The 25320-nt window shown below is 43.9% G+C and overlaps 2 protein-coding genes across 4 annotated transcripts in view; one reads left to right on the top strand and one right to left on the bottom strand.

The window, feature by feature from the left end:
* The window catches only part of ATP2A1 (ATPase sarcoplasmic/endoplasmic reticulum Ca2+ transporting 1), a 47738-nt gene extending 42042 nt beyond the window's left edge, over positions 1-5696 (bottom strand). Inside the window, exons 1-2 of one of the 2 annotated variants that reach the window (XM_029607095.1) lie at positions 5325-5696; positions 1301-1318 (exon numbers count right to left, since the gene is read on the bottom strand). In XM_029607095.1, coding sequence (XP_029462955.1) covers positions 1301-1318; positions 5325-5442 — 136 coding nt within the window. In that variant the 5' untranslated portion in view covers positions 5443-5696. The remainder of the gene's footprint in view (positions 1-1300; positions 1319-5324) is intronic. The other variant, XM_029607096.1, reaches the window with a different exon arrangement.
* NFATC2IP (nuclear factor of activated T cells 2 interacting protein) overlaps positions 3614-25320 on the top strand; it is a 117604-nt gene continuing 95897 nt past the window's right edge. Inside the window, exons 1-2 of one of the 2 annotated variants that reach the window (XM_029607104.1) lie at positions 3614-3769; positions 14217-14364. In XM_029607104.1, coding sequence (XP_029462964.1) covers positions 14254-14364 — 111 coding nt within the window. In that variant the 5' untranslated portion in view covers positions 3614-3769; positions 14217-14253. The remainder of the gene's footprint in view (positions 3770-14216; positions 14365-25320) is intronic. The other variant, XM_029607097.1, reaches the window with a different exon arrangement.

Below are 25320 nucleotides of genomic sequence, written 5' to 3'. Positions count from 1 at the left end.
CTTACTTCAAGATAGACATGGATACACACCTTCAAGGTATAAATGGATATGTATATACACACACACACACACACCAAAATATGTACACAAGGATATATTCACACCCTCAAAATAAACATATGCTCCAAGATGTATATAGTCTTCAAGATATAAATGCCACATTCAGATCCTAAGATAAACATAAATCCTGATCATGTATATATACATGCAGCCCCTCCCCCAAGATACATGTATGTGTGTGTATCTATCTGTCTGTATATCTATACACACACACACACACACACACACACAAAATGAGAGAAAACCTTTAGTACATAGGCTCCTAAGATGGGGATAAAGCTTGTATGACTGACAGCTTGGAGATCTCCTTCTCACAAAGGGAAGCGATAAGGGCCAGGAAGGGTAATAACCAGAGTATACAAATTAGTATAGACAAGCAACCTGGACAGAATGAGTGGGTTAAATGGTCCTCATCTTCTGACATCTCTTCTTATCATGGGCAGACTCAAGAATAACCTCTTAATCAAAAGGGTGGTTGAGGTGTGGAATAGCCTCCCATGGAGGAGGTGGGGTGCAAAATCTGTATAGGAATTCAGGAAAGGATGGGATAAACACAGAAACTCCATGGAAATAGAGAAGAGAAGATGACATCAGAAACTGAATAGGGTATGTGATATTGCATTAGGAAGACAAAAAGTGGACAGACTGGTTGGGTCTTATGGTCTGAATCTGCTGCCTTTTCTACATTCCCAAGATATGGGCACATATCCCAAGATAACACCCACACATATGTACCACCATCTCAGCTACTTCCGAAGCTACAGATATACACGCAAAATATGCACAAACACACATAATTATATCACCTCCTAGGATACAAACACTCCCATCCCCAAGAATTGCACACACAAATGCACATCCCTAAGGAACACACAAGCACATATCCCACTCCTTGACATCGCCATGTCCCTTCTCCATATCTCGTAACCGCAGGAAACATCATAACCCAGCTCCAAGTATCCCAATGCAGTTGTAACCAAGAGCCTGCCTACAGCGGCCCACGGTATTTGATGTCGCATCGCACTTCTTCATTCATAGCCAATCAGAAAACATCCATCCATCCATTCCACATCTCACGTCTGCTGCTTGTACAGATCTCGCCCTTTCTCTCTTCTTCCTTTCTCATTTTTCAAAAAGGGGGAGAAGGTCAAAACCGTCTCCAGGGCACTTCTTGAGACATTAGCACTCTCGCTTCCTTGAAACTGTTTCTGTTTTATGCTTTTCCGAAAGTGTGACTCACCTTCCTCTGCTGGCAACTCTGTTGTAGGTGAGAGGAAAAAGGTAAGGGGGGAAAAAAAACACAACAGAAAAGAAGGTGATTATTATAGGCCAGTAACAACCCTCATACCCCCTCACACACTCCCCTGAGCACCCTACCCGGAAGAGCAGCTTCAAAAACCACCCTGCCTCCCTCACCCAATGCCAGAACAAACCTCTCCTTTAACCCTTCTCTGCGTTGGCTTCGAGACAAAATGGAAAAAAATATGGTGGTGACAATGAACTGAAACTGTACTAATTAGTGATCCATTGATAAGCTAGGAGCACGTATCAAGTGAAGTTCTGCAGGAGCTGATCCTGCACCCAGTACTATTCCGTAATTTTTAGTGGCTTGGATGATGGAATAGAGAATGCACATCAAGTGTGCTGATTCTGATTGTACTACGTTGGGAAAAGCTGCAAGAGCAGAATTACATTTTAAAATCATCTTGACACTTTGGAGGGCTGGTTAGAAGGAAATAAAATAAAATACGACTGGGACAATGCAAGGTACTGCATGTAGGAAGGGTAAATCAAATGCAGAATTATAAGATTAGAAACGACTGGATAAGCAGTAGTACTATGGAAAAACATCTAAGTTTATAGTAGCCCATAAACCAGGGCTTTCCAAACTTGTCCTGGGGACCCCACAGCCACAATGAATATGCATGAGATAAATGGGCATACCATGGAGACTCAGTATATGCAAATGAATCTCATGCATATTCATTGTGGATATCCTGAATACCCAACTGGCTGTGGGGTTCCCCAGGACAGATTTGGGAAGCCTTACTACTATCACAAAATAAAGGTTCACAAAAAATATAGAAGGTGATACCTTTTTATTGGACTAAATACATTTCTTGACTAGCTTTGAAGCAATGTATTGTTAGTCCATTAAAAAGTCATCACCTTCTATATTTTTTTTTTGTTGCTTTTATTTGCTAATGTTTATTTCTGTGCATTTAAGTGGACTAACATGACAGCCACCCTGCTTTAAAGTAAATATCAGTCAGCGATGTAATAAAGTTACCATCACACTAGAATGAATCACATGTGGGATGCAAAATAATTCCCCTACCCTACTCAACATAACTAAGGCCTAGGCCCAGATTTAGGCATAAGTAAGCAATGTAGGGAACTGCTAGGGAAGCCAAATTAAAGGATGCTTAATGTCCAAGCCAAAGATCCTGCTTCTGCTTAATTTAAGGCCATTTGCTGGCAGAGCTTCAAAGGGATGCCACCGTAGCACTCTGCCTGGGGATGCCAATATCTTAAATCCGGCCCTGCCTAAGGCCTTTAGTGCAATACTGCATCCATTTTTCAGGGTCCCACACTGCAAGAAGGATGTGGAGAAACAACAGTGAAGGAGGGCTTGGTCCACAGTTCCTGTAATTGGCTCTTCCGCTCCGTGAGTCCACTGGGGCTGGGAATGCTGCAGAGACAGTGCTCACAGCCCCTTGGGGGAAGGAGGGAGGGGAGGCCAGAGCCATGATAATCGCTTAAGGGTTGACATCTAGTGGCTAGAATCAGGACCCTTGCTCGCAGGGTTTCGGAAGGAGTCCAGGAACATGCTTCTGGCCCAGATTTGTCACTGCAAAGATCAGATCAGGTACATGTGCGTGGGGTGGGGGGAATCTGAACTAGCAGAAAACCATGGGAGGCTGCAAATGAAGGCTCTTGGTGCCAGGATCCCAGCCCTGCTGCCGGCCGAGCTGGTGGTCCAAAGAAGCAGGAGGATACTGCTGGGTCAAAAATAATGACAGCAGGAAAATGTAACTGATTGGGTAGTTAAGTAAGGAAGTGATAAAATCTCTATTTTTGGAGGTTTTAAGAGCAGATGAGACAAACGTCTGTCTGGGAAGATATAAATACAGTGGCTCATGCCTGAAATCTGGGGATGGAATAGATAATTCCCTAGATAACCTCTTTTCCGGCCCTATCTTTCTATGATTCTAGATGACGTCTCAAGGTCCATTCCAGTCCTGTTTTTCTAATTCGAGATGACTCGCTGATATCTCCCTGAAGCCCTATCTTTCTGTGCCTTATAGGAGAGCAAGGAGCTGAGGAGAGGAGGACTGTGAAACCTGAGCTCTCTGCTTGGTTCAGGTTTCCCAGGAAGGGAAGCAGAGCCTGGGGACTTTGGAAGGGAGAGAACAGCTGCAAGGGACAGCAGCTCCCACCCTGACTGTCTCTCCCCCCACCAATCTCTTACTGCCACTAGGATTGGGGAATGCTTGCAGGAGGGGTTTCCTCCTCACTGTCCTGCCTCCCGGGCATGTGATTCAGACAGGTGAACACCTCGGCAGAGGGTCCAGTGATTGTCTAATTCTCCATAAGCTAGACATTGAAAGAAGGCTTCAGATTGTGCAGGAATATCAACAGTTAGTTTGTCTTTACTGCCTAGAGGAATCTGCAAGATCTACCGCCAGTGAAGAGATGAGCGGAGATGGTCTGTCTACACATCTGTCCTCTCTTTCAGTAATAATCACTGGCAATATTTCTGCTGTCTGTCTGTCTCTTCCATGTATATATCAGCAGTATCTCTCCTATCTCTCTGGCTATCTGTATTTCTCTCGCTCTCTTCCTGTTATTGGATTCAAGAAACTTTAATGGCATGACCGATTGTGCATGTCCTACTAACTGGGAAGTACATGGGGGGATTATGTAGATGAAATCGCTGAATCAGCCTCGGTGGATTTTCAGCTGGCTAAAAGTACACAAACTTTCAGCTGCAGTAAAAAAAAAAAAAAAAAAAAAAGGTATTCCAGGGGTGCAAATCGGCCGGCAGAGAAAACTGTGCATGTACGTTTCCAAAAAGGTCCTGGAGCAGTCAGTGCACATCTTTAATGCTTGCACTGGACATGACTTAAAGTACCCACACACTCTATATCTAGATAACCTCCCAATCTTTAAACATAAACCATGTTTGTGTTTGAAGATGACCAGGTCGTTTTGTGCAGGCTGAAAAGTAAAGGCATGCTTTTATCAGACTGCTTATTGAAAACAGATCCTTAAGAGGTAAAAGGAAAGAATTACGAGGTAGTTATAAACACCAACAGTATCCCTCTGGTCTGTTCTCTCCTTTAGTTACAGTTTGCAGGATGTCTGCACGTCTGTCTGTTCTTTATCCACCAGTAGTACCTCTCTTAGGCAGTCTGCATGTCTCTCTATCCGCTCCCTTCCAGTTGCACACCAGCTGTACGCCTCTTATCTCCATAGCTAGTTGTCTGTCCTTGCTTTATTTCCCTTGTCTGTCTGTCTTCCAGTTACACACCAGCAGTACGCCTCTTATCTCCATATCTAGTTGTCCGTCCTTGCTTTATTTCCCTTGTCTATCTGTCTGTCTTCCAGTTACACACCAGCAGTACGCCTCTTATCTCCATATCTAGTTGTCCGTCCTTGCTTTATTTCCCTTGTCTATCTGTCTGTCTTCCAGTTACACACCAGCAGTACGCCTCTTATCTCCATATCTAGTTGTCCGTCCTTGCTTTATTTCCCTTGTCTATCTGTCTGTCTTCCAGTTACACACCAGCAGTACGCCTCTTATCTCCATATCTAGTTGTCCGTCCTTGCTTTATTTCCCTTGTCTATCTGTCTGTCTTCCAGTTACACACCAGCAGTACGCCTCTTATCTCCATATCTAGTTGTCCGTCCTTGCTTTATTTCCCTTGTCTATCTGTCTGTCTTCCAGTTACACACCAGCAGTAAGCCTCTTATCTCCATATCTAGTTGTCCGTCCTTGCTTTATCTCCCTTGTCTGTCTGTCTGTCTTCCAGTTACACACCAGCAGTACACCTCTTATCTCCATATCTAGTTGTCCGTCCTTGCTTTATCTCCCTTGTCTGTCTGTCTGTCTTCCAGTTACACACCAGTAGTTCTCTCCTTATCCTCTCCCACTTCTACGCTAGCGTTAACTCTTCCGTTCTGACTGTCCTCTCCCCTGGCCTTCCTCTAAGCCGTAGAAGTTGGAGGGAAATCCCCCCCCCTTTTTTTTTTTTGCCTACCGTTGGGTCCAAACTTCTCAAAATTCTTCTTGACCTGCTCTGGGGAAAGGCCCGTGTTCTCGTTGACACCAAAGTAGGCAAGACATTCTTCTGTGGTCTTTGTGTGTGCGCTCTCCATGGCTTATGGGCGCCCCTGGATACCTCCGTGTGTGCGCTGAGATCTCCTGTTCCCTCTCTCCTTGTCTTCGAGGAGAGAAACACACCGTTCTGACAGAGCTTCCCTTTGGTATTTCTTACCGGCACTCCTAGCGGCCTGGCACTGTTCACCCTGAGTTTCCCCCCCGTCCCCTGTACTCTCAGCAGCACATGGTACAAACCACCAATATCCAAGACCGCGGGTTCCCCCTTCCCCTCACAGAAGCTGTGGCCGCAGCTCTGGGCTCTGTGTGGCCCCTTATGAGGCAACCCCCCGCCTGCCAGCCCAGGCACCGTCTTTGCCATGCAATTGGTTAGCCCGGGATGACATCAGCTGCATGTGTTAGCACACATAAGGCCTGCTCCTTACTGAGGAGATTCTGCTGACTGGAGCATTTGGGAGGGGAGAAAGAGGCGAGAGGAGCTCAGAGACCCATAGTGACATGTCACTCAAGAACTACTCCTCGCAGCAGAGCTTCCCTCCCGGCTCCCTCTCCTTTTCTCCCTGTTATTCCACCTCTATTCCTCTCCATCTCCTTCTTCTTCTCCCTCCCTCCCTCCCCAGCTTCAGCATATCATTTATTTTTGGCATTTGTTCAGGATTATATTTTTTTTTCTCTTAGTCGACTGGACATCCTCTGAATTTCTCTTTCCCCCTTTGTTCAGGCCTCTGCTCCTTTTCCTGCCCGGTGTAAATGGGTGCTGTCTGTGTGTCCCTTCCCTCTGTCTGTGCCTCTTCTCCCTCCCCTCTTTGTCACCCCTCATCCTCTCTGCTTGCCTCATGGCACGGGAGACCACTGGTCTGAATGTGTCTCGTTCCTCTCTTTGCGTTCACTCTCTGGGTAATGAGGGACTGTGTTAATTTACTACTTCCCAGTCCTTCTCTTTTTCATTGGGTGCATGTGCATTATGAGAAAGTGTAGGTTGCTTGCCCACAGCCTTTCTTTTCAGTTTTAGGGGAAGATGGTGACCAATGGGAGAGAGATCAGAGAGCCTTCAGGCACCAGAGATTCTCCACGGTTTTAAATCTCACTATGGGGGGGGGGGGGGGGGGGGGGAGGAGGAAGGGGGGCGAGAATGTTCCGAGAGCCCCCTGATTTATATTTTTCATTGATGAGGAGGGGGGTCAGATATTCTGAGTGCATTTCTATCAATATGATAGTAGAGAGTCCTACAAGGGTGTCAGAGAGTCAACAAAACATGTTTCTCATTGGCGGACGGGAAGGGGGAGGAAAGTGTCAGACAGTCCCTAGACAGTGTTTCTCACTGCTGAGGGTCGCAGTCCCCGAGATTTGTTTCTCATTACAAAAGAGTGAAAGAAGATTGTCAAGAGTAGTGTGTACTAACTCAAAATAGTGCACACTGATTCAGAGAGCCCACACCAAATGAAATGAGCACATAACTGACTCAAATAACATGCACTAAATCAATTAAAGCGCGCAATAAATCAAATAGTGCACGCTGACTTTAATTTATGAGCACAATTTCATGTTAGTGCGCACCTATCTGATTTAGTGCGCATTAAAAGCAAAAACTTAAATTTTACAAAATTATTCAAGACATATCTAACAAAAACAAAAAAGAAAAGAAAAATGAAAGAAAAATAAAACAAAATATTTTACCATGCACAGCCGTAGAATTTTGTACATGCAGACTTTATACCAATTTTGAAAGAGAAAATATGTGCATATTTTCACCTTGAAACTTATCGTGCATATGAAGTACTAGCAGATATTTGCACCTGCTTTTTGTGCGAATACTTTGTTGAGTTGAAAATGCAATCCACACATATTTTCCTCCTCAAATGTAAACATATCCCCAGGAACATCTCAATCCAGTTAAAAGCATGTGGAACAATGCACATGCTTTTAGCTAGATTGAAGGAGGGTAATTTTTAAATAGTCAATTTATGCATGTAAATGACTTTGAAAATTGTTCTCAGAGTGATTAAAAATAAATACTGAGAACAGTAAAATAAAATTACAAAGTACAGAAAGGACAATAAAGGGTAATTTCTGGGTTCTCTTGTTGTTCTATATTAAGAATATAAGAAATCACAAACTAGGTCAGACCAAGGGTCCATCAAGCCCAGTAGCCTGTTTCCAGCAGTGGCCAATCCAGGTCACAAATGCCTGGCAGGATCCCAAATACTAGATAGATCCCAATATATATACTGGCCTACCTGCAAATGTGACGCACCCATTGCAACTTGTACAGAATTGCTGCTGCTCACATCTTTTATTCAAACCCCATTTCAAAAGCATCTTACGCCTGCTCTTTTTTCACTTCACTGGCTACCCATCAGTACAAATTAGCCTCTCTAATCATCGTGTCTTACAAGAAGATCCAGACTGCTGGATTAGCAGAAAGACTAAAGAGGTTAGGTCTTTTCAGCTTGGAGAAGAGACTGCTGAGGGGGGATATGATAGAGGTGTTTAAAATCATGAGAGGTCTAGAACGAGTAGATGTGACTCGGTTATTTACTCTTTCCGATAGTAGAAAGACTAGGGGGCACTCCATGAAGTTAGAATGGGGCACATTTAAAACTAATCGGAGAAAGTTCTTTTTTACTCAACGCACAATTAAACTCTGGAATTTGTTGCCAGAGGATGTGGTTAGTGCAGTTAGTATAGCTGTGTTTAAAAAAGGATTGGATAAGTTCTTGGAGGAGAAGTCCATTACCTGCTATTAAGTTCACTTGGAGAATAGCCACTGCCATTAGCAATGTTTACATGGAATAGACTTAGTTTTTGGGTACTTGCTAGGTTCTTATGGCCTGGATGGCCACTGTTGGAAACAGGATGCTGGGCTTGATGGACCCTTGGTCTGACCCAGTATGGCATTTTCTTATGTTCTTATGTCACACAGACCATGGTATACCTCACAGTCTGCAGATAAAGGACTACTAGAAATACCATCAATCAATCCTGCTCATTTAGAGTTCACCAGGGACAGAGCTTTTTCAATTGCGGGTCCAATGCTGAGGAACTCTTTTGCCCATACAGATTAGGACTGCCAATAGCCACACACGTTTAAGAAACTGCTGAAAATGCACTTATTAAAGCAGGCCTATTGAGTTGGGCTCATAGCCTTTGCTGAATTTGATATTTTTGTTTTGAAGAAGAATGGCTTAGCTTTTTTTTCTTTTGTACATGATTGACGTAGCAATACATTTTCTTCTGTTATGTTTTTTGTAACTTTGTCTGGTCCTCTATTATGTATGTTTTTAATTACTATGTAATCCGCCTCAAATCTATGTGAAAAGTGCGGAATATACAATTTTAATAAATACTAAATGCTGCTAACAACCAGAGATAAGTAGTGGCTTTCCCCAAGTCTACTTGGTTAATAACAATTTATGGACTTTTTCTCTAAGAACTTGTCCAAACCTTTTTTATAAAACCAGCTATGTTAACTGCCTTTACTGCATCCTCCAGCAATGAATTCCAGAGCTTAATTGTGCGTTCAGTGAAAAATAATTCTCTCCGATTTGTTTTAAATGTGCTACTTACCTACTTCATGGAGTGTCCCCTAATCTTTGTATTTTTTAAAAGAGTAAATAATCGATCCACATGTACCCATTCTATTCCATCTCTTCTCCAAACTGAACAACCCTAACCTCTTTAGCCATGTTAAAATTATCCATTAACACTTGTTAACAGCAGGCTTAAAAAAAATACAGTAACCTGAGACTGTTGATATTTTGGAGATCTGCTTGGAAACTGTCCAGAAATGGCTGGGTTTTTTTTTTTTTTTTAGCAAGCTTGCTTTGAATACGGCAAAAACTGAATTTGTTGTAATTCAATGAAAACCCTCTTCTGCTAAGAATTGCCCTGCTTCTTTAACTGTTTGTGGTCAATCATTTCCCATCCACTCATGTATTCGAAATCTAGGCAAATAGGTCGACTCAAATCTTTCATTTAGGGAACACATTAAAACAGTAATTCGAGCTGGCTTTTTCAAATTACGGGTTGTCCATGGTTTAAAAAAAATCTGAGTGAATCGGATTTTCACGTTGCAGTTCAAGCATCAATCCTCCCTGCCCTGGACTGTTGTAATGCTGTTTATTTAGATCTACCCTCAAAAATGTTGAAACCACTGCAGCTCTTATTAAACGTTGCAGCTAGAGTGATTTTTGGCAAGCGCTGTAATGAACACATCACGCCAGTAATGATTGATCTATACTGGCTTTCAAGTACTCAATGAGCAATGTATAAAATTGGGGTAATTGTTCATAAATTGATTACATCAACCAATTGCCATTGGTCGAATGCTCTGGTTAGGCTCTATTGTCCATCACGAGCCCTGAGTTCTCACCTGAATTCCCTTATTTCCTCACTAGCTCTGATCTGGACAGCCAATGGTTCCACTGCCAGCGCAAATAATAGGGGTGACAAAGGACATTCCCTGAAGCGTCCCCTGCCCTAGGATAACCAACCATTCATCCTTACCTCTGCTGAAGGGGGTTGATGGAATGCTTTAATCCAACTGAGAAAGACCTCACCGAAAGCAAACTTAACCAGCACGCCGTACAAAAATGGCATTGTGAGACTCAGAAGTGAAGAGGAGGAATATGTAGAAGATGATGAGGAAAAAGTGAAATTGCTTAACAAATATTTCTGTATGGTATTCACTGTAAAAGGGCAAGGAGCAGGACCACATGAAATAAACACAAATAAGACTGGAAGCAAGATAAATTTCAAATGATTTTCAGAAAAGTATGTTCATGAGGAGCTAACTAAACGTAAAGTAGAAAAATCAATGGGGCCAAATGGGATACATCCAAGGGTTCGAAGGGAACTTAGAAAAGTTCTGGCAGCTCCAGAGATGGGCAGATGTGGACCTAGTCATAGAAGTAGAAGTAAAGAGGAGGCTGGGAACTATGGCCTGGTTAGTCTGACCTCAGTGGTGAGAAAATGAATGTAATCACTGCTAAAACAAAGGATAGTATATTTTCTGGAATCCAATGGATTGCAAGATCTGAGGCAGCATGGTTTTACTAGAGGTAGATCTTATCAGACATATCTGATCAATTTCTTTGATTAGGTACAGAGTTGAATCAAGGAAGAGTGCTAGATGTAGTATACTTGGATTTCAGTAAGGCCTTTGACATGGTTCCACATAGGCAACTTATAAATAAATTGAGTGCCATTGGGATGGGAATCAGAGTGACTGACTGGGTTAGAAATGGCTGAGTGAGAGGCGACAAATGGTAGGGGTAAATAGAGTTTACCCTGAGCAGGGGGCGTTAGTAGTAGTGTGCTTCAGGGCTCAGTCATTGGATCATTTGTTTTCAACATTTTTGTGAGCAACATAACTGAAGGATTGTTAGGAAAGGTTTATCTTTTTGCTGATGATACCAAAATCTGCAACAGGGCGAATAGCCAGGAAGGCATGGAAAACATGAAGAGAGATCTATCAAAGATTGAGGAATAGTCTAGGGTCTAGCAGCAAAGATTTAATGCTAAAAAATGCAGAGTAATGAATTTAGGATGCAAAAACCCAAGGGGAGATACAGTATAGGAGGTGAAATGCTTCTAAGCACAAAAGAAGAGCAGGATCTGGGGGTGTTTATATCTGATGATCTAAAGGTGGCCAACAGTTTGATAAAGCAACGTCAAAAGCCAGAAGGATGCTTGGCTGCATAGTGAGATGAATGGTTAGCAGAAAGTGATATTGCTCCTGTATAGGCCCCTGATGAGGCCTCATTTGGAATACTGTGTAGTGTGTACAATTCTGGAGACTGCACCTTCAAAAGGATATAAACTGGTTGGAGTTGGTACAGAGGGTGACTACTAAAATGATCAGTGGTCTTCATTCTAAAGCATATGGGGATAGATTCAAAGATCTAAACATGTGTACCCTGGAGGAAAGGTGAGATAGGGAGATATGATAAAGACATTTAAATATCTCAAAGGTTTCCCTGCACAGGAGGCTCTAGACTGAGGTGTCATGTGATGAGGGTAAAAGGGGGTAGATTCAGGAAACATTTCTTTACAGAGAGGGTAATAGATGCATAGAATGGCCTTCCACTGAGGTCATGGAGAGAAAAATGATATTTGAATTCAAGAAAACATGTGATAAATACAGAGGATCTCTGAAGGAGTGATGGGAATTGTAAAGCTAAATTAGTTTGGTGGATGAGCAGACTAGATAGGCCACATGGTCTTTTTCTGCCATCATGTTTCTATGTTACTATTTGACACTGATGTCTTCCCATCAAAAGTTCTGAGCATATGCAAAGAAACTCCATTTGCTTGTGCATTCAGGAGCTCTCTTAAAATGAAAGAAAAGCTTTTAAAAAGAAGGCATGCTGTAGTCATAGTGTTCTCACTTACTGTGACAGAAAGACAGAGGCACTGCTTTCTGTCTGTCCACTGGGGCAGACTGAAGCAGTGTCAGAGAAGACTTATTTTTTGTGTCTCTCTGACTGATGCAGCACAATGGATTGTACTCAGGTCTATAGACAGATTGAAGTGAAGAGAAGCACAGCCTTACCAACTTTCTTGGTTCTCATTCTAAGAGTTTATTTCCTGTGTGCCAAAGGAGTCCAGTGAGAAGTGTGTGTGTGTGTGTGTGAGCGTGTGTGTGAAAGAGAGACATTTTTTCATACACTGTGAGGGGCAGCCCTAGAAAGACAGAGACTAAGTTTGTGTCACTAGAAAGCTGCTAATTCTTCTTCAGAAATTGTCTCTGTGCTTGCTAAACTGAAGTGAACTCAATCTCTCAACTTGATTGTGTGTGACAGACACACTCATTCAATACTAGAGTGGTACTGGTAAGTGCTAGTACAGTATCAATAAAGTATACTGTGATATCAAACCTCTAGTAGCTACTTGAAATTCTATCATGCGATAACCAGGAAATGGGAAAGGAGGGAATGGCATGGACAGAGGATTAGATGTTGCTACAAAGTCAACTCAACCTATTAGAAGTACAAGCAGTACTGGTAGCAATGAGAAAAAAGGAAGTCCTGCTCCTAAACTTAAAAGAGACTTTTCTATCTGCAGAAAGCCAGGAATGAAAGCTGTTGTGGCAATGAAGACACATCAGGCAGGATTCATGGCAAAAAGGGCTGAACACTCCTGTAGGTCCCCTTTTATTGTACATACATCCATAGCATACAGATGTGCCATCACATCATTGGCTCTCTTAGCCATAGCATACAGACGTGTCATTAGACCATTGGCTCAGGAGGTGCATACAGATCATTTCATTGGCTGCTGAAGCCTATACCATATATGTGTCTATCTTCTGCCTGCAGCTGATTACGTGGCAGCCAGGTATCCTCTCCTTAGGCAGTGGGGGTTAATTATAAGCTAAAGCTTTAAGATGTGCTAGTCTTGCTGCACTCAGTGCAAAGGTCAGAGATAAGGAAGTGAAGATGTATTGAAATCGCTGAGTCAGCATGGTTTGCCAGCCACTGCCTCAGCTGATTCCCTACAAAAGCCAGTTCAAGCCATAAAGAATTTAAATTGGGAACGCATGTATCACTACTACTTGTCCCTCTCCCGCTTGTTTTGGAGCAGGAGAACCATCTAAGACTGACATTAGCAGGACAAGGGCAAGGATACGGGCAACAAAATTGCAATACCCAAAACTTGCAGCATGCTCCTTAATTACTGCCATCTATACCCCTGACATTACATCTTAGGGGTCTTGTTGCCACTCTTCATTGCTGTCATCCAAGCTCCTGGTTTTACATCTTGGGGGGATGTTGCTGCCACTCTGCCTTGCTGCCCTGTCCCTGATTCAACATGTTGGGGGGTCTCGCTGCCATCCATGCTGCTGCTGTACCACCTTGAGGGACTTGATGCCACACTGCCTTGCTGCTATACCTCAGACTCTATACTTTGGGGTATTTTTTCCACTGAGGGTGGCTGCTTTGCACTTCTTATAGTGTCTCAGATGTCTTCATGTCATTCTTTGTCCCTGTATCAGTGCCTGGGCTTTTTTTTCTGCCACCTTTGCTGCTTTATTCCCCCTTCATGATGCCTTAGGATTTCATATCAGTCTTTGTGCCACTTTGCCCATCTTGCATTGCCTTTGTGGATTCATGCCACTGTTACTGGTGCCCTCATTTGAAACCTGGGGGTGCTTTTCTCTCTTTTCCTGTTGTTTTTCTCCTCTTACGTTGCCTTGGAGAACTTCTGCCACTGCTGGTAACCTTTTGCCCACGTTACAGTGTCTTAGGATATTCATGCCACTTTTAGTGCCACTTTGCCACAGTTTTGATGCCTTGGAGTTCTCTTCCCCCTTCTGATGATGTCTACCCACAAGTTTCATTATAATTGATTAGAAAACCCCAATTTTGAAGCTCAAAATAGGCTATATTGCTTCCCCATTGATTTTAATGGAAATGAGAAAATGAATGGAATTATTTATTTTTTTATTTTTTTTATTTAAAGAGTTTTTATATACCGGGGCACGTAAATAACATCACCTCGGTTCACAGTGTAACATAACATAGCAACAAGCTTTACAATGAGTATAAATATCGGTTTACAGTATAACATGGCATAGTAACAAGCTTTACAATAGTTTAAAGGCTGAAAGAGATTAATCTATAAGGGAAAGGTAGAGTTAGTATGTGGGATAACTTCATGTTTTTTAGATACATCGATTCCTTTAACAATTGAGTATGAAGTCAACAAATTAACTATTAACATAAACAACTGGAGATGAACTATGAAATTAATAAACTGGAGATGAACTATGAAATGAATAAACAACATTTTTTCCTCTACACATCCCTAGGCTCCACCCCCAAATATGTTGATATCATCCCTAGACAATGCTGCTGACAAAATGCCTGCTGAGGAGGCAAGTCACTGCTGAAGAAGAGGTGAAACTAAGGGCCTTGCCCCTATGCGAGCCACAAGAAGGCTGGAGGGAACCTAATAAGGTACTGAAGGTTATTTGTTGATTATTTTTGTCCAGGGAGCTCTCCTAGATGTGTTGGATATGGTTTGATGCCTTATGGTCAAGCGGGGAGTCAAATAACTGTGATTACAGGGAGAAGAAGATACGGGTTCTTTCATAATAAGGTGGTCCTTAGGTCCAGGTGGACTGAGGTATTTTTTATCAGCCTCCCTTTTTCTACCCTTTGCCATTCCTAAGAAGGATATGAGTATGCCAATCATTTCCCCCCATTGGAATGTTAATTTGCTGCATGCTAGATCAGTAAATGGGAAATTATTACAATTAAGGATGTCAGATAACCTGGGCGTTCCTCATACAATTCTGAAGTCTCTCTGTTGCTCCTTCAATAGGTCATAACTAATATTTTCTTGGACTAATCTAATTTATTAATTTTGGGGTACTTTAATTTACATAGGGAAGAGGATTCTGCTGGCCCAGCTGGGGGATGTTTTGACTGGAATGGGCATCTTAGGCTAATTTCAAGCCATAGCAGCACTAACACATGTAGTGCAGTGGTGCTTACAGTCCCCATCACAGGTCACATATTATTTAGTATTCTGTTCATCTAGTAATCCATTGGGCCTGTAGGTGTCACGTGTTCAGTTGACAGTGCTGTCCTGGATGAATCACTATCTAGTATAATTTGACATTAAAAGTATGTTCCATTTGAAAGCTTATGTCATAAAGAAACACTGACTACAGGGAAAATGATTAAAGAAACATTTGTAACTGCCTTATACATTCACCTCTTTGATATGAAAGATACATTTATCTTTATTAAAATTTGATTCCATGCATTTCATTAATAAACGCCAAGGCATCTTACAATAAAAATAAATAATACAAAAAAACCTTATTAAAAAATCCAAAGTAGTAATCAGAAAACATAATTAAACTGAAAATAATGTCAGTTGCAATGCTGAAGAGTGAATTAAATATAATAAAATAAATCAGAATTAAGCTGCCCAGTCAGCCCACCTGGTGTTGGTGTTTGAGTGTTAGGTTTTGCTCCTCCAGAGGGGAGGAGTTAGCAATCTGTTAGGAATCAGCTCCCTTGGTGGGAGGAGTTAGCAATCTGTTGTGCTCAACTCCTGAAGTGGGAGGAGTTAGCAATCTGATGTAAATCTGCTGCTGGATACTCCTGTTGGGGAAGGAGTCAGCAATCTGTTATGAGTCACTGTGCGGCGTTAGCAATCAGTTAGGGACTGGCTCCCGTGGAAGGAGGAGTTTAGCAATCTGATATGCTCCATAGGCGGAACTAGCAATCTTGTTATGATATAGACTGCGGAGTTGGCAATCTGTACCAGCGGAGTGCTAGAGAGGGTACTCAGCTGGAAAGGAATGTAAATTGGTGAATCCTTGGGCCGATGGCAGATGACAGCGCCCCCAGGAGGATATCCTGAGAGGGACCACCAGCTAGGCTTGGTATGGAGACAGACACAGAGAGTTCTATTAGACAGGTTAGTAGAACCACCAGAGGTGGCAGTAGTGAGCTGATATGCCCAGCAGGGCTGAAGTCCCTCAGATACTGGAACTGCGATCCCAGGGTTGCTGAGCTGTAAGAGAGACTATAGATAGTGAGTAGACAGAGTATGCTGTATTCATAGCCAATAGTAGATGACAATCTCACATAGATTCTTAAGGAGGCTCAGTAGCAGGAAAGAGTTAAGCCCTCAGGAGCGAGTACCTGGTTCCAGGGAAAGCTCTGAGAGAGCAGTGGTAACTCACGAATGTCTGTATCTGCGATAGCTTCCAGGCAGTAAAGAATCTTCAGAGTAATCAGGAACATGGGCCCTCGAGGAGCGAGTACCAGTTCCTATCTGCAATCTGAAATAGAGAAAAGAGAGTGAGGCCCCCGAGGAGCGAGTACCTCTGGTAAGTCCGAGGAGGCAGAGTAGCTTGGACGAATCCGTAGCGAGTCGGAATCATAGTCCTTGCTAACTCAATCTGCTGGCGTTAGTGAAGACCTTTTATGTTGGAAGCGGATGACGTCAATACAGGGGGACGCCCCTGAGATTCGCGCCCTTGCTGGTACATACTTCGGAGCGCGCGTGTGAGTCCTACGTCATCAAGAACATGGCGGATCCGTAGCGTCGAGCCAGTCCTGGTACGCTGGAGAGAAGCGGCATGGAGACCCCGCGGCAGCAAGCCATCCATCAGACCGGGAGGGAGTCGCCTCAGAGGTAGAGAGGGTGGAGTGAGGGCGTAGAGCAGCCATGAACGCAACATTGAAGTAGTTGTGGGTGGATCCTTGGGCCAGTGGCAGATGAGCACGACCCCGGGGGAAGATCCCGAGAGGGACCACCAGTCAGGCTCAGAGTATGGAGACAGACACACACTAGCTCTTTTATTAAACAGTATATTGAACCACCAGAGGTGGCAGTAGTGAGTTGGAAATGCCTGGCAGGGCTGTAGTCCCTCAGGTACTGGAAGAGCGATCCTGGATAACTGAGCTGTAGAGAAACTGAATATAGTGAGTAGGCAGGGTATGCAGAGTTCAGGAACAGAACCTTGATGGTAACACTCACACAATAGTCTCTAGAAGTAGTCCAGGTGTTATGAGTTAGGCCCTTGAGGAGCAAGTACCTGGTTCCAGGGATAGCTCTGAGAGAGAGATGGTAACTCACTGGTGTAGTAGGCAGCGATGACTTCCAGGCAGAATAAGTATTCAGCAACCAGTCTGGAAACATGGACCCTCGAGGAGCAAGTACCGGTTCCAGACTGTGACCTGAAAAACAAAGAGCGAGGCCCCGAGGAGCGGGTACCCCTGGTAAGTCCGAGAGTAGCTAGGAGAGTGCGAAATTGGTCCTTGCTAACTCGATTAGTTAGCGATTTCTGAGACCTTATATATCCGGTACGGATGACGTCATCTCAGGGGGACGCCCCTGAGGTTCGCGCCACTGCTGGTACATCAGTCGGGACCACACCGCGCGCACGCCCATAGGCTCTTGTGAATCATGGCGGATTGCAGCGTCGAGCCACTCCAGGGACACCGGGAGGTGTCGGCAGAATGACACCGCGGCAGCCAACCTTCCACTTGAGCAAGAGAGAGGCGCCAAGGAGATAAGGAGGGCAGAGTGGAGACATCGAGCAGCAATGGTCGCAACAGTACCCCCCTTCAAAGGGCGATTTCCTCTTTGGTTACCAGGCTTAGGTTTAGAAGGATGCACGAGGTGGAACTAATGATGCATCTCTTTATCCAGAATATTGGTCTGAGGCTCCCAAGAGTTTTCTTCGGGGCTGAAACCTTCCCATTTTAGAAAGTATTAAAAAATATTGCCTCTTTTACGAACATCCAGGACCTCTTCGACTTTGAATTTTAAGTCGTCTTCTGCATTGATGACAGGTGGATCTTGAGGTTTGGAAGAAAATTCGCTGAGTATAAGTATGTCAGCAACAGTGGATTGAGCTGCTGGGACATCACTGAGCTTCAGTGGAAGTGGCAGTGTTGGGGAGCGTCCATAGACCACTTCAAAAGATGACACAGTAGTGGATCTTCCAGTTTGATGGAGGGACTCCTCATGTCTTCCACTAGACGTCTGAGAATGAAGTTACCTTCTGCCCCTGAGTCCATCGGGGCAGGAGTCTGAACCGTGACCGGTCCGTGAGTCCAAGAGACTGGAAGAGAAAGCAGAAAAGTGGGCATGATATGGCCTAAGAACAGTCCTCCTGCAGGACTTAGGCCTATCCGTTTTCCGGACGAATGGGGCATGCAGAGACATTAAGGCCGGGCTGACCACAGTACATGCAAATACTGCGCTTTTTCCAAAGTCTTCTTTCTTTGGAAGATAAATGTCCATGACCAAGTTGCATCGGTTCCTCTTTATCAGCAGCAAGAATTACTGGAACCATCCGAGGTGCAGATATAGAACTAGCCTGTTTCAACACAGGTAACACCTTAGGCCGGAGTTCCTTCACCTTGTCCTGGAGCCGATGATCAATCCGAGTAGCCAAGGCTACTAATTCGTCCAGCAAGTCAGGTGTTTCGCGAGCAGCCAGCTTATCTTTTAAACGGGTATCCAGGCCTCTGCAAAAGAGTGTCTTGAGACATTTGGGGTCCCAGCGAAGTTCTGTCGCAAGAGTTTTGAACTCGATGGCAAATTCAGCCAATGATCTGCTGCCTTGCTTCAATTCCACCAAAGCAGAACCAGCTACAGCAGTTCGAGCAGGGTCATAAAAACGGTTTTAAACAAGTCCATAAATCCTTCTATGTCCTGCAAAATGGGGTCCTTGTGCTCCCACAAGGTAGATGCCCAAGACAAAGCCCTACCATCCAGGTATGAAAGGATGTAGGTGGTCTTGGAAAGAGCCGTAGGAAATAAAGATGGCTGTAAGGCAAAGTGCATGCAGCACTGGTTTAAGAAGCCCCAGGCCTTCTGAATTTCACCGGAAAAGCGAATTGGAGCCACCAGTGGTACAGCATTTTTTAAAGTTACCTCCGGTAACTGACCTTCTTGATTGGAAGCTGTGCCTTGAACCTTCTGTGTGTGTAGCTGATGAAACGCTGAAGTAAGTTTCTCCAAGGCGTCTTGCTGCTCCACAATGCGCTGGGCCAGGCCCGGTATGGCCTGCAAGGCATTAAGTTGTGCCGGATCCATGAAGTTAGCAATCTGTTGGTGTTTGAGGTAGTTGTGGGTGGATTCTTGGGCCGGTGGCAGATGACCACGCCCCCAGGGGAAGATCCCGAGAGGGACCACCGGTCAGGCTCACACTAGTTCTTTTATTAAACAGTATATTGAATCACCAGAGGTGGCAGTAGTGAGCTGGAAGTGCCCGGCAGGGCTGTAGTCCCTCAGGTACTGGAACAGCGATCCTGGATAACTGAGCTGTAGAGAAACTGAATATAGTGAGTAAGCAGGGTATACAGAGTTCAGGAACAGAACCTTGATGGTAACACTCACACAATAGTCTCTAGAAGTAGTCCAGGTGTTGCAATGAGTTAGGCCTTCGAGGAGCGAGTACCTGGTTCCAGGGAAAACTCTGAGAGAGAGATGATAACTCACTGGTGTCATAGGCAGTGATAACTTCCAGGCAGAATAAGTATTCAGCAACCAGTCCGGGAACATGGGCCCTCGAGGAGCGAGTACCAGTTCCTGACTGTGACCTGAAAAACAAAGAGAGAGTGAGGCCCCCGAGGAGCGGGTACCCCTGGTAAGTCCGAGGAGGCAGAGCAGCTTAGGTAGAGTATCCCTTCCTTGCTAACTCGATAGTTAGCGATTTCTGAGACCTTATATATCCGGTACGGATGATGTCATCTCAGGGGGACGCCCCTGAGGTTCGTGCCACTGCTGGTATATCAGTCGGGGCCGCACCGTGCGCACGCCCTTTGGCTCTTGTGAATCATGGCGGATTTCAGCGTCGAGCCGCTCCAGGGATGCCGGGAGGAGTCGGCAGAATGACGCTGCGGCAGCCAACCTTCCACTTGTGCAAGAGGGAGTCGCCAAGGAGATAAGGAGGGCGGAGTGGAGACGTCGAGCAGCGACGGTCGCAACAATATAGAGTGTCAGATTCTCTCTCTCTCTCTCTCTCTCGCTCTCTCGCAGCCTTCCCATTCAGAACCCGACCCCTCTGGTTTCTTGTCAAAATCTCCAGACTTGCTCCTCATCAGTAAGTTACGCAAGTAGCATGGCGATGCGCACCATGATGAGCCTTTGCAAAATTTGGGGTTATGCACATACGTCTTGGCCCCAGAACGCCCATTCCCCACCCCTTTTCTGTCGCCTTATTCTCGACGCATGCACAGGTATGTATGCTCGTACTTGCAGGCTTCTTAAAATTAGTGTTGCTCGTGTGCGGCCCACATATGCATGTATGGATAATGTCCACAATGATAAATTAAAAACCGGACATGAACTTAGTCCTGCTGACAATAAGCATGTAGTTATTTGAGTCATCTTGTGCCAGTTCTTTCTGCCGCCCCGAATCTGAGAGCATAAAGAATGTGGCATTTCAACACTAAAATCTGCATGAGGGTTCACTAAGGGTTGGGCAAAAGAGACAAGCTTCTTGCGTTGTTTACCAATTTCATTACCTTCTTCCTCCGATGGATCCTCCAAAGAGGAGGAAAAAGTCTTAAACATAACTTTATTTTCTATTTTTACTCATCCAGGGATATATAAATTCCTTCATATAATCCTTCTAATCTCTTAGGAATTTACACTTCTTAACCCCCTTTGGGTCTGATCTAAAAGAAGCTAATTGTGCTTGAAACTGCTCCAATTTTTTATCCAAATCTCCCTTACATGAACCCTCCTGAAGAATTTTCAACTGACAATCAAGCTGTTTCATGGATATGTACCAACAATGTTTTGATGATTTCCACAATAAGAACCATCAAATCATATGAGCATTTATTTAGTGTAGAATTCCATTTACTTAAAAAGTCATCTTGACCTGCAAACAACGAGGGTTCTTTTGACATGCTTAAGCCTTTTTACTCGGCAATATTCCGATAGTGAAGTTGCATGAAGTTCCATGCGGATTCATTTTCTCCTATGTTTAATATAATCATCGCAATCACACATTGTAGAACTGTTATTCTGAGTATCAAAAACAGTGAACTCTGAAATGATGTTGGAGCAACATGTTCATAATAACTAAATAAGTGCTTCACAGTATTAAGTATTATAAAGTATATAATCCAATCCAGTATATGGAAATGTAGAAATATAGTAATGGGCCAATTAATTATCTTCCAATTTAAAGGGAACCATTTAAGGCAATATAACAACAGAAGGTGTTAGTAGGTACAATGTACCTGTGCACACTTCTCTTTATTAGTTATACAATACACCATATAACTAACAAGAGGAAGTGTTCACAGGTACATTTGATTATTGTTTGGTAGTCTGCATATAGCCAAGAGTCATAAGGTATCTATGTCTGCTAAAAAAAATGCTTATTTTTTCCAATAGTATAGCAACAGCACAGAATTTGTCTAAGAAATTGTTTAATGGAGCTCACATTTATTACCTCATTCGTCATGGGGAACAATCGTGATCCATTCAGATCTAATTGGTAATGATTTTATTATAAGTTTTTCATCCCAGCCTGCTAATATCCATGAGCAGGAAGATCTGAATTCAACACTCTGTTTAAAGGTTCCAGCTAGAACTAAGATTGTAGTGAAAACTTTAGCACCTTCTGAATTGGTAGGCTTAGAGGATCTAGACAAGATGCTTGGTAACTTGAAACCCAACTACTTGTCAATTAAATCCATGCCCTTCCTGGCTTGTTAAATTAGTTAGAGATGGGCCGCTAGAGTAGATCTAAAAAAATAAAAATGTACTGTGTGCTTATCAGAAGGGATGTGCCCAAAAGCAGGGGCGGAGCAGGAAAATATCAGCCTGGGGGGATTTTTTTCAAAACACCCTTGAGCACTTTCTCTGCAGCACATGCATCAACTCGCCAAGTCCCCTCTGAAACACAGCAGAATTAACCCCAAATACCTCATGCCCATATTCAGGCTCTCTCTCGTTCATACACACATGCTGGCACTTTCTCTCATACACACACACACACACACACACCTCTCAGGCATCCTCCTTTCTTCTGGGTCTTGGCAGAGCCCATGCTACTCATTTACTGCCGGAGGGGGAAGGGGGAGGAAGCAGCCCTGCTGCCACCAGATGCCTCCTGTTGCTGAGAACTATAGGCCTTTTTTTGGGGGGCTGCATCGGGTTAAGCCCCGCCGACACCTTTCTCGGGCTGCGTCGAATTCGGCAGCAGTCCCTCAGCAGGAGCTGAGATAACCACGTGACCAGTGCGACTGGCCCACAGGGGGATGCCTAATCGCCCGATAGGCCAATCCGCCCTGTCCAAAAGTCATTAAAGCAGGCTGTGATATGGCCTTATTTAAAGAAGGAGAGGCAAGTCAAATATGGAGTCCACCAAATGGTAAAGGCAATAAACCACATCTTTATTCGAGACTGAATAGCATTTTCAACTTGGAAGCAGGAACCTGATGTACAGTAGTTGCCAGACAAAGTAAGAGGGATAAAAAGACTCAGCCCTGACAAGAGCTGTGTTTTGCAGCAAAGCTGTCTCAAGGGGGCAACTTGGCAAGGTACATCAAACTAATTTGCTTAGAGGATTTTAGTGACTTACCTGGCAACTACTGCACATCAGATTCCTGTTTTCAAGTTGAAGATGCTATTCAACCTTGAATAAAGATGTGGTTTATCGCAATTACTATTTGGTGGAGTCCATACCTGACTGCCTCACTCTCTCATATTTGTATTCGTACATTGTGGGTGCACTGCTTGCTCCTTTTCCTTCGCTTATTTAGATCAAAACAATCTTGATATTTATTTAACTGATTTATATTCTGCCTTTTGGCATTTCAAAGTAGCTTACATTCAGGTACTGCGGGTATTTCCCATGTCCCCAGCGTGCTTATACTCTAAAAGTTTGTACCTGAGGCAATGGAAGGTGATGTGACTTGCCCAGGTTCACAAGAAGTGGCAGTGGGATCTGAAAGCCGGCTTCCCTGGGTTGCAACTCGGTGCTCTAACCTCTAGACTCCTCCACTCCAAAGGCCTGTTTCCAGTATTCTATTTCCTGGTAAAATAACTGAACAGGTAGTAGCAGAGCAACGTCAGAGGCTACGGGACAGTACTAATGGGTTGGGTCGGTTCCAGTCAGGCTTTAGATCAGGTTTCAGTAGGGAAACAGTATATTAACATCTCTTTTAGATGATACCTGTAGAGAAACAGATAATGGCAATGTCGTCATTTCAGTGGCCTGCTCAGCTGCGTTATCAGTCGTTTTTTTAGCGGAAACAGCCCTCTATGTGTACCTAGGGAAAGGCCTCCTCTTTTGCCAAGCCTCAAGGGTTCTCAAGGGTAATTCAAGGCAAGAAGTTCTCTTCAACATTTACACACAATCCGTAGGGGAGATTATGTATTGGAACTGTTATGTATTAAATCCTGTGGATTAAAATATCATATCTACACTGATGATGTCCAGATTTATTATGCTGTGTGATCAGGGTCAAGAGAAGTGGTGACTGGGTTATCAAACTGTTTAGAAGCAGTAGAAGCAGTTAATGTTTTGGCACATCATAATGAGCTTATGCTCAGTCCTAAGAAGACTGAAGTATTACGGGTGGGAAAGCCAATAATGGAGCCCACAATTTTTCAATCCAATAGGGAGATTTACTAAGCTGAGATAGTTTATCACTGGGGGGGGGGGCAAATATCACGGGGGGGGGGGGTGTCCCTATGATATTTGGCACCTCCCTGACAAACTGCTGCGGCTGTTTTGTATTGAATAACGAGGCACAAAGGCATGAGAATGAGGCACAAAGGCATGAGAAAAAAATCATGCCGCAGTAAGGGGGCCACCATCATTGAAAGGGCCTAAGGCCTGAAAAAAAGGCCTTCCCTCCAAATAAGTACAAAATCAACCCAGAGGTCAATGGTGACCCATGCCCACTTCCCCTCCCCCACCCTGCCACCTTCCAAAGTGGCACTGGCACCATGAAATAAAAAAAGGAAGAAAAGAATGATACTAACTGTGTGGCAGCGGCCTACTTCCTTCCCCCCACCCCTCCCCCATATTCATTAAAAGTGTCCCCTAGGCTTTACGCCCCCACAAAATCCCTATACCTTCCCCACCCGCATCCAAATAAATTAATATCCCTTATGTCCAGGGTGTCCCTCAACCTCCCAACCCCCCTCACCCCAAAAAAAGACCCTGGTGGTCTGGGGTGCAGGCAGACCCCAACCCACCCCCTGGATCCCCCTGTACCGCTAAAAGCTTTCTTTGGTACTCAGTGGAGGGCCTGTGGCACCCTTTAGCCCTGGGCCTGGTTGATGCCAGGGGCAATGCCCAGCGCCCCGATGCTCCTGCGGGAAAATAGCTACAGCTCCCTGAAATATGCTAAAATAACGGGACTGACTTTTACCTGAGCCAGCCACATTGTTTTATTTACATTGGAATGCTTATGCATTTGCTGTTTTTCAGGCATTGGGCAATTTTATGCTTGCAAATGCATGCAAGGCAGCTTATTCCCATAGGCGGAGGAAATCTTGGTGTTATATTGCGCAACTTCATTCCATGCCGTTTAACTCGCGATATCGCCTTATCGCGGCTTAGTAAATTGAGTTGTAAGCTTGGTGAGATTGTCCTCCCATTAAGAACACACTTCTTGATGCCACAAAAGTTAGCGACTGCAGTGCACATAGTGATTACCTCCACACTGCACCACTGCCACTTCCTGTACGACAAGCTGCCCTCATAGCACAAAATGCTATGAGGGCAGCTTGTCAGTACTGCCTTTGCTTATGGTACAAGCTACCGGGAACACATTAGCCCCATTTGGAAAGACTTGCATAGGTTACTATTACTAGGGTGTTTTAGAGCCCAGCTTAAATTACTGATTATAACCTTTAAGGCTTTAAAGGGATCAGGCCCTTTATAATTGGAAAAACAACCTTATCTTTATTTGCTCCTTCAAGGGTTCTAAGATTGGCACACAAGGGTCTTTTATATGTTCCATGGTTGAAGGAGAATAAATCAACTGTATCCAGTCAGCTGCTTTTTCAGGAGCAGCTCCGCATCTGTGGAACCTCCTTCCAAGAGACGCACAGAGAATAGATATTTATTTGTCCTTAAAAGCTTTTTAGACAAGCTTTTACCCTATGAGCACCCTGCTTTTTTTCTGCATTTTTATCTGGCTTGCCAACAGCTTTGTAGCTATCTGCTTACTAAATGCACACCCATTGATGTTTATATTTTAATGAGCTTGGATGTGGTTATGAGTATGTTCTTATGCTAGTCAAATGTTTTTTGGGGGTTTTTTTTAAAAAATATTTTTAAGTTCATTTTACCTCATAGCACTAATTTGGCTTTTACTCTTAAAGGTGAATTTTCAAAGCCTTGTGCCCATACAAATCAGCATATATGCATGTAAATAGCATATTCTCATGTATATGCT

Source organism: Rhinatrema bivittatum, chromosome 6 (genome assembly GCF_901001135.1).
Source record: "Rhinatrema bivittatum chromosome 6, aRhiBiv1.1, whole genome shotgun sequence".
Classification (NCBI taxonomy): domain Eukaryota; kingdom Metazoa; phylum Chordata; class Amphibia; order Gymnophiona; family Rhinatrematidae; genus Rhinatrema; species Rhinatrema bivittatum.
Note: the sequence above shows the minus strand (reverse complement) of the source record. Positions and strands in the feature narration are given on the sequence as shown.